Source organism: Macrotis lagotis, chromosome 1 (genome assembly GCF_037893015.1).
Source record: "Macrotis lagotis isolate mMagLag1 chromosome 1, bilby.v1.9.chrom.fasta, whole genome shotgun sequence".
Classification (NCBI taxonomy): Eukaryota; Metazoa; Chordata; class Mammalia; order Peramelemorphia; family Peramelidae; genus Macrotis; species Macrotis lagotis.
In genome coordinates this window covers 741,854,388-741,864,449 of record NC_133658.1, presented here as the reverse complement: position 1 = coordinate 741,864,449, position 10,062 = coordinate 741,854,388, and the positions used below count along the sequence as shown (strand labels likewise).

At 32.4% G+C, this 10,062-nt stretch overlaps 1 protein-coding gene across 2 annotated transcripts in view; it reads left to right on the top strand.

Annotated features, from left to right (window-relative positions):
• The window catches only part of ZMYM2 (zinc finger MYM-type containing 2), a 103,431-nt gene that overhangs the window by 24,425 nt on the left and 68,944 nt on the right, over positions 1–10,062 (top strand). Inside the window, exons 2-5 of one of the 2 annotated variants that reach the window (XM_074216251.1) lie at positions 1–499; positions 761–854; positions 5,791–6,076; positions 8,659–8,824. In XM_074216251.1, the coding sequence (XP_074072352.1) occupies positions 1–499; positions 761–854; positions 5,791–6,076; positions 8,659–8,824 (1,045 nt within the window). Of the gene's footprint in view, positions 855–5,790; positions 6,077–8,658; positions 8,825–10,062 lie in introns of both variants that reach the window. The other variant, XM_074216250.1, reaches the window with a different exon arrangement.

Genomic DNA, 10,062 nt, shown 5'->3' with positions numbered 1-10,062 from the left:
GTCATCTGGAATGGACACAAGTTCAGTGGGAGGAGTAGATTTGACAGACCAGACTCCTGTTTTATTAGGGACTACAGCCATGGCAACTAGTCTCACAAATGTAGGAAATTCATTTGGAGGTCCAGCTAATTCTTTGGTTTCTAGATCTAATAAGTTTCAGAACACATCAGTAGAAGATGATGATGATGTTGTTTTTATTGAACCTATACAACCACCACCAACTGTTGCCCCAGTGGTATCTGATCAAAGAAACATCACATTTCCATCATCAAAAAACGAAGAACAGCAAGGAAATGATTCTAAGCTTTCTTCCTCAAAAGAATTGACTCCTCAAAAGGGAAGTATAAGTGAGACAATTATCATTGATGATGAAGAGGACATTGAAACAAATCAAGGACAAGAGAAAAATACTTCCAGTTTTATAGAACGGAGACTTCCTGAGACTAAAAATAGAACCAATGATTTGGATTTCTCAGCATCCAGTTTTTCAAGAAGTAAGGTAAATGCAGGAATGGGTAATAGTGGTATCACCACAGAACCAGACTCTGAAATTCAGATTGCTAATGTTACTACATTAGAAACAGGTGTAAGCTCAGTGAATGATGGCCAATTAGAAAATACTGATGGGCGTGATATGAACTTAATGATTACACATGTAACATCACTGCAGAATACCAACTTGGGAGATGTCTCTAACGGACTGCAGTCAAGTAATTTTGGTGTTAATATACAAACATACACCCCATCTTTAACTTCACAGACCAAGACTGGAGTAGGACCTTTTAATCCTGGTAGAATGAATGTGACAGGAGACGTTTTTCAGAATGGAGAATCTGCAACTCATCATAATCCTGGTAAGCCTTAACTGCAATGGCATGCATTTGTAGTTTGCTTAGTTATAATTCCATTATCTTTCTCTTTTCTTGGTTTTATAGGTTCTTTACTTTTGAAGTAACATTGTTTTTGTTCTTTTCAGAGTATGGGAATAATTTGAATTTTTTTTGTGATTTAGTCAAGAAGAATAAATATAATACTAGCTATTCTTGAAAAAAATTTATCAACTCTATATGCCGAAAATTACATCTAAAGTGTTTCACTTTTAGAAATTATAGATTTGTCTCAGCACAATACTTCGTCCATATTTTTGTTTCCAAGTCCAAATAAAATAGTGTTTACATAGAATTGTTTAGGAAAAAGTACTTATTTTGGACTACTGTGTTTCTATTTGGTCCCTTGTTAATACTATTAGACTGAAATTTTATTGTCATGTTATTGCTACTGCTTTTTGAAAGAAAATATTTTTTTGAAAATTTACTTCCAAATCAAGCAGCCCCAAGTTTATAACAGAGGATGAGAAGAAATATGAAGTCTTCTCTTTTGAATACTCTTTGTATCCACTAATGATCACCCTTTTTAGATTTTAGGAATATGAGAAGAAAGGATAGTAACTTTAAGTCAGTGTTGTTACTTTTTGGATAGCTTTGTTAACTTTTTTTTAATTATTATAATGAGGATTATCAGCAGGGATAACAGTATTGTTTTTTAAGATGGTTGGGTAGTGTTTTGTTATTATTTTGTCTTCCTTTGCTTGAGTTAGTTTTACTATAGAAGAGTGTAAAGGAGTGTGTGTATTAACTTTGTGTCAACTGAGAGATAAACTGGCCCATCTTGGCCATGGAATACAAATCAGATAAATAAAATGAAAGTGAAAATAAGAGAAATAAAACAAGTTGAATTGTTGAAGTCTGTATGAAGAAGCAGAATAATTCCTCATCTTTATGATTTCTTAAATCATTGGACACATTCATCTTAAATTAGGACAAAAAAACCCTTATTAAATGCCACATATCTGTGACTTCTCATTAATTTGGGTAATTGAAGGGGAAAGAGTAGTATTTATAAAATGACCCTGTTCTACTTGAGAGTTTAGTATGGGACGATGGTTTCATGTTTAATTTTTTTTTCCACCAACCAAATTTGGGAATTTAAACTTTTTTATATCATTTTATATATGTAAATAAAAAGAAACCACTTAGAAAAACATTATTAAACAGGGGAAGAAACTTTTTACCGACAGCTCAATTATATTTATGAATTATAGAGCTTTTTTTCGATGTGTGGGTCTCATTACTTTATAATCATATCCAATAATTATTATTATACATAAAAGATTTTTTTCCAATTTGGTCTAAACTTTCCACTTTCTAATGAAATAGAAAAGAAAATGCAGGTTTAATAATTTCTTTTTGTGTCATCTTTTTTTTTTTTTTGCAAGGCAAATGGTGTTAAGTGGCTTGCCCAAGGCCACACAGCTAGGTAATTATTAAGTGTTGTGACTGGATTTGAACCCAGGTACTCCTGACTCCAGGGCTGGTGCTTTATCCACTGCACCACCTAGCTGCCCCTTGTGTCATCTTCATTTCCTATTCTCTCCTTTCCCCCTTCCAGACACCCTGGCTTATATTGGAGGGGGGGGGGAACAGTTCCTTGAAAATGATATACTCATCAGCTAAGTCTGATTTGTAGTATTCTTTCCCCATACTTCCTTTTTAAGGAACAAAGGGAGATAGATTCTGTTGGGTTTTTTTTTTAAAGGTTTTTGCAAGGCAAATGGGGTTAAGTGGCTTGCCCAAGGCCACACAGCTAGGTAATTATTAAGTGTCTGAGACTGGATTTGAACTCAGGTACTCCTGATTCCAGGGCCAGTGTTTTATCCACTGTGCCACCTAACTGCCCCGATATTCTTTTCTAAGCCACAATTGGTCTTGTAATTTCACAATGCTGAGTTTTGACTCACTTGTTCTTTCCATTTACATTATTGTAGTGTTGTGTTTTTTTCCTGATTCTGTTTATTTTTGCATCATTTCATAAAAAATGATAAATTTGTTGTATAAAACATGAAAACACTTTTTTGAAAAATTGCTTATCACAATAATATATCCTGTTGATAGAATAGTAAAGACCTCTTACCTAATTGTCAGGTAAAGTAAAGGAGGTAATATGAATTTGGATTTGTTTATTTTTTTTTATCATGATGTAATATGTAAAATCTACTTACATGCAGGAAGACAAGGGTTCAAATACTTTGTCACAAATTGAATGTATCTTCTAAGGCTTTCTAACTTTGAGTACCACCCCAAGCAACTCTTTAAGAACAGATATTGCATAGAGGTGCTAACCTGTGATTTAGAGTGGTTTTTCTTATTAGAAAATTTAATATCTTGATGAAATTACAAGGCAAGCAGCATACATCAGTTTAAAAAACAGCAAAGTCTGTATATTTTAAGGATTAACCAAAAATTAAGTTTTGGTTTTATGAATTTTTAGCATTATGTTACTAATATTTTTTAATATGTTGAGTTTTAAAATTAAAGAATTATTTGTACCTTCAGATAATCACTTCTGTAGCAATTGCATGATACCCTTTTGGGGTGCTATATTGCAAAGATTCTCTGAGATATTACTGGTGAAGAAAGTTTTAAGTCATTTCAGATGTCAAGTTATTGTTCACATAGGCAGCACAGAAGTAATATTGTAATTATTATATCTTGAATTGTGCTGTGATACACAAAGAAAAAACATGTCTTTTTCAGTTGTGCATAAGGAGATAGTTTATGGAATTGTAGGATTTAGAATATGACTGAGGTTATATTTCTTTTTTTCTTACTTTATAAATAGTATTAAAACTAAGTATATATTACTCAGTCTTTCATTGTTTCTGCTTTCTCCATAAAGTACTACTAAAGTACCCATCTCTAGAAATTCATTATCATATAAGATTCTGATTTTCTGAGTCCGTAACACTGCTGCATAGTAGAAGGAAAAATTGAACTTAGCCAACTGACCTGAGTGTGTTCTTATTTCTAATGTTATAAAATATTTTTGTGATGTTTGGCATATTACTTAGATTTCTGGCTGTTTCCTCAGCTATAAGGTGAAGGATCTATACTTAATGATTTCCAAGGCCCCTTATAGTTCTAATCTATCCTGAGTCTATAAATTTATTTATTTATTTATTCGTTCACTAATTCATTCATTCATTTGGTTTTTGCAAGGCCAGTGGGGTTAAGTGACTTGTCATACAGCTAAATAATTATTAATCATCTTAGATCTGGATTTGAACTCAGGTCTTCCTGACTCCATGGCTAGAACTTTTATCTACTGTGCCCCTTTGCAGCCCCTGAGTCAATAAATTTAAAGATTTGTTTAATCACTTAGTTTTTTTAGAGTGTAAAATTTTCTTTTGGTCAGGTAGAATTTGAGCTGAAAATAGTTTATGTACAGAGAAAATGAGCTGCTGAATTTAATTAAAAATATTAAGAATGCTTCTGTTCAGTGTCAAATGGTATTGTAATTATTCCTATGAATTAGGACAAAATAAATTTTATTAAAAGAGAAAATTTCGTAGATTCTTTTAATCTTTGTAGTATATTACTTTCAATTTTTTCTGAAAGACCCTCTCCTCTCTTCCCGTAAAACTGCAATAGCACTTTTAATAACTAGTTTTTTGTTGAATGAAAAATTATTCTGGTGATAAGGAAGACTTTAATTTTAGTTCTGGATTACATGCTATTTTTACCTTACAGTTAGTATTTATAATTTTTGTTCTCAAAATGCTAGTAAAATTGTGTCAGTCATTGATGTCAGCCTTCTCGGCTCCTTGGACCTTCAGAACATCCCAGAATTCAAAAATTATCTTTTTTTTTCCCTGTTCTACTTTGAGTCTTCCCTTCCTTCCCTAAACCTCAACTTTATGTGTGGTACGTGTGTATGTGTTTGTGTGCATGATTATGTGTATAACAAAGAAGCAATATTTGAACAACCATTAGTGATGCAATCAAGAAGACTAGAAAGCTGCCTATTAAGATGTGACAGTTGGCTTGCTAGAAAGGAGTCTTCTTGTTTAGTGGTCCCTGTAAAAAGACAGCCCTTTAAAAACCAAACAAATCCTATTTAGATGTACTGGAGAAACTATAGAAGAAAAGGTGTTAACACAGAATTATGAATAAGAGGAGGAACATAAATAGAAGTACTGACAGATGCTGGATGTATTGGCAGCAACAATAGTTAGTGAACATTAGATTTAAAGAGAGATGGAGGAAGGAAGGAAGCTGCTAGCAAAGTTTAACATTGGTGAGAGCTAATGAATTAGGCAAAAGATAAAATAATTCTAAAGTTTTGGAGTCAAGGAAGAGAGGACACCCACTGATAACTCAATACTGTAGTCTTAGTGACAGTGTTTCATGTTGAAGTTACTCTCATACAGTTAGAATGTTTTTTTATTTGGGAGGCAATGAGAGAATTTATTGCTACTGTGTTATAGTTGCCAATATAGTTGCCATGTTTCACATTATTTACTGTGGTTTTAGCACAGAATAACTTTAGAAGTCTGGAAAGTGTATTTTCTAAAGATTTGCATAAGAGAAACTCCACAAGATCGGGTGTCTTGACCCTTATTTCCTAAATTTTAACATTAAAGGATTTGGATTAGATGATTCCGGAGATCCCTTTCAGTTCTAATTTTTATGATTATTATCTGGCTGTTATGTGAATTCTCATTTTAATACCCAATCTTGATTCTTCACAGAAAGCATTTCTTAAGGATTGCATGTAAATTTTTATTAACATGTATATTCCCACTTTAAGCTATTCATAAAAGAATCATTTTATGAAGTAGAATCTTCCTAACCTAAATCTTGCAATTTGGTGAGAGCTTAAAATATTTTCATGGTATTCAGATTTGATTGGAAATTACTTTAGTTATTCTTGTGTATGTATTATGTCTTTAAGATTCCTGGATCTCCCAGTCAGCTTCATTTCCCCGAAATCAGAAGCAACCTGGGGTGGATTCATTGTCACCAGTGGCCTCACTTCCTAAGCAGATTTTCCAGCCTCCTTCACAACAGCAACCTACTAAACCAGTTAAAGTTACTTGTGCAAATTGCAAAAAACCTTTGCAGAAGGGACAAACTGCCTATCAACGAAAAGGATCTGCTCACCTGTTTTGTTCTACTTCTTGTCTTTCCTCATTCTCACACAAGCCTGCTCCAAAGAAACTCTGCGTCATGTGCAAAAAGTAAGGGATATCTTTAACTTCATTTTTTACTGAACCATATAGGTTGAGAAGGACATTTTTTGGGGAAAAGTATGCTGTATAACAGAAATGAAGTGCATTACTGTACATGTGTGTCTATTGCTGGCCAAGTTCTTTCTCCTCAAGTTTTTTTAAAATTTAATTTTTGTAAGCTCCATATTGTCTTCCTTTATCTCACCTCTCATTGGAGAAGGCCATCATTTGACACAGATAAGTAATTATGCTATGCATACTGTTATTTATCAGATCTTCTCTGTAAATTGATAGCATCCTTTTTTTATTAGTCTTTTGTACGTGATTTGAATATTTTTAATACTAAGAATATCTAGAATTAGTTTTTTAAACAATATTACTATTAATTGTATCCAGTGTTCTCTGAATTCTGCTCATTTCACTCTTTATTTCATGCAAGTCTTTAGTGTTTTTTTTTTTTAAACATCAGTGTGTTCTACATTTCTTTACAACACAGTAGTAGTCCATCACAATCATAAATCACAACTTGTTTAACCATTCTCCAGTGAATTGACATTTCCTCACTTTGGGAAACAGACCTAATAGTGTGTATATGTAATTCTTTGGACATAATTCCAAATTGCTCTAATGAATGGTTGGATCAGTTCACAATTGCACCAACAGTATATTAGTGTCCCAATTTTTCCACATCCCTTTCCAACATTTGTCATTTTCTCTTTCCATCATTTTAACCCACTTTATTATAGGTATAAGATGATTATCTCAGAGTTGTTTTTATCAGCATTTGTTTGATCAGTAATGATTTAGTACTGTCCAATATGTGGCCTGGGGGTTTATAAGCTACCACAGAGCTCTCACTAAAATGACAAGTCTAAATATCTTGTGTATTGTTTCAATATAAACTTTTAAAATTAAGGTTGGGCAGCCTTCATTTTAGAGCATTTTTTTATCATCATACATATAGCTTTGATTTCCTTGTTGAAAAACTTAATCATATACTTTGACCATTTAACAAGTGAGAGATAACTCATTCTAATACATTTGACAATTCTTATATTTGAGATATCAAATTTTTATCTGAGAAACTGAGAAAAATTTTTTCCTAATTTTATGATTACCTTCTAATCTTGGCTATGTTAGTATTTTATTTATACAAAACCTTTTGAATTTAATGTAATCAAGCTCTATCTTGTTTATTATCTCTTTAAGTCTTACATAGGTGATATTTGGGGAATTACAGTCAGAAGGCTTTGGAGTTCAGTGATTTAAGTTGCTTTAGAGAGAGGTTTTTGGAATTTTGGTATGGGAGTCCTTTTATGATAGTTGGAGGTTCTGTGTTTTTAGTTGAGTGAAGTGGATTCTTAATGGCAAATGAAATTTTATAGCTTTCTTGGTTACACATTTTTATAAACTTGATAAAATTTTGGTCTTGTATATTTTAAAAACCACATTAGAGGAATATATACTTGGATATTATTTATTTTAAAACATTGAATACGCCATAAATAGAATTTAGTTTTATTTTGAGAACCATTTGACTTAAATGATGTTCTCTTTCTGTTCCTATAAGTTTTCTTCTGAGTCAGGATCTAGCTTGCCCTGCCAATTTAACTCAACTCAGAAGTTAAATGTCGCTTAGGTAGAAGAGAGTGTATAATAACCAGTCAGATCAGGGTGGGGTCTTCCTGTCCATTTCTAGGTGAGTAGAATTTTTTATTTTTAGACCTTCATAGTTTAGAATACATTTAATTGCTGATTTCTGTAAAGATTTATTGTATTTAAATAAATTGTATTATAAAGTCGGATGTGGTATAGCACAAAGAATATGAAAAATTCTGCTGGTTACAGTCTTTGTGACCTTAGGCAAGTCAACTAACCTGGAGGTGCAATTTTCTCACCTTTAAAATGTGGGAGCTTGGATGCAAAGTTGGTCTCAAAGTTCCTTTATGGTTATAAATCTTATAACTCTCAGCAGGTTTTGGTTTTAATCACAATAGGAGTAAGGAAGAGTTCAAATTTGACCTCTAAGCCCTACTGTTTTTATGTCTCTGGACAAGTGACTTACTCAGTTTGCCTCAGTTTCCTCACCTGTAAAATGGGATGATAATAATAGTACCCACCTCCCACAGTTATTGTGAGGACCAAATTTAGCACACAGTAAACTTTCTATAAATGTTCTCTATTATTATTTGCAAGTTGAATGCTATAATGTACTATATTGTACATATGACTGAGGTGAAACCTAAAAATGAATAGTTTTTGGATATATTTTTATAAAATTTTCTGATTCAAGTCAGAGGTGTATTGATTTTTATTTGCTTTTTGGATAATTTTAACTGATTTGAACCTACTGGCTGTTTTTCATTTTACTTTTTATAGCTGACCTAATCTGTCTTCTTAGTACTTTTTAACATCTTAGTCTTTTGACTGCTTCCTCCTACATGGTCTTCTATTGGAATTCCCCCATCTGGTAGAATTTGGTTGATTTTTGTATAAATATATATTCGAGGGTAGTAAGCATTTTAATTATTTTTAAAAGATAATATTATATTGTTAAAATATAATATATACTTTTTCTACCTTTTTTTTAGAGATATAACAACAATGAAAGGAACCATTGTTGCCCAAGTGGATTCAAGTGAATCCTTTCAGGAATTCTGTAGTACTTCATGCTTATCACTCTATGAAGACAAGCAGAATCCTTCAAAAGGACTCTTAAATAAATCAAGATGTACAATCTGTGGCAAACTAACAGAGGTTTGTATTCTGCCTGATTAAAATGGATTTGTGATAAAAAGTTATCTAAGCTTTATTTTTTAATTTATTATAATATATTTTTAAAATTTGATTTGCAAGGTACTCTAGTAGACTTAGAAGGATGAATTGAAGATAGATTTTGTTAGTCTGAAGGAAGAGATTAAGGTAGATTTGATTAGTAATGTAATCCCCTTGACTGAAATGGGTAGTACTTTTTTCTAGTTAAATATATGTCTTTAACATTTTTATTTGGATAATTTCTGAAGAGGGGTGGATTCATTAAAAGTTTCCTTAGTTATATCTCCACAGATTCCACCCCCCCACACACACTTTTCTTTTATTCTTCCCTCTCCATTTGTAAAGGTAAATAGAGAAGAGTTTGGCACCAGGGTGGGGTCACAGGAAAATTAAGTAATGATCTTGCTCAGAATTCAGGTAGAAGGGCATAATTAAGCATTAAATAATGGTCTTTTCATTCTTTAAAAATATATGGTACAATATTGGCAGCAACATTGTGGTATGATCAACTGTGATAGATTTAGCTCCTCTCATCAATGATTGAAGGCAATTCTAAAAGCCTAGTGATGGAAAATGCCATTCATATCCAGAGAAAAAATGAAAGCAAACCAAAGCATACTATTTTCGTTTTAGGTGATTTGCCCAAGGTCACACAGCTAGGAAATTATTAAATGTCTGAGGCCGGATTTGAACTGAGGTCCTCCCGAGTCCTCAGGGCCAGTGCTGTGTCCACTGTGCCACCTAGCTGTCCCTAAAGCATACTATTTTTACTTTTTCATAATTGGTTTTATGTTTTGACTTTTTTCCCCTCATGGCTTTTTCTCCTTTTGTTCTAATTCTATCACAGTTTGACTAATGTGGAAATATGTTCAACATGATTGTACATGTGTAATCTCTGTCAGATGACTGACATGGGGAGAGGGGTCAAGGAAGGGAAGGAGGTAGAAAAATGTGAAACTAAAACTCTTAAAGGAAATGAATGTTGAAAACTTATCTTTACATGTATTGGAAAAAAGTTAAAATAAATTTTAAAATATTTGCTTCTTGCAGTTCTCCTTGTTTCTAATTTATTGTATTTGTTTTTTGTTTTCAAAAGAAATGTTTGAAATGTTTATTTAAAAAATTTTTTGGTCCATTCTTTTTACATGGTAGACCACCATACTTAACAAAGCTAGTTTGGTTATCAGTCAGTTTTTAGTTTCTATTTGTGAAAGTGAAAT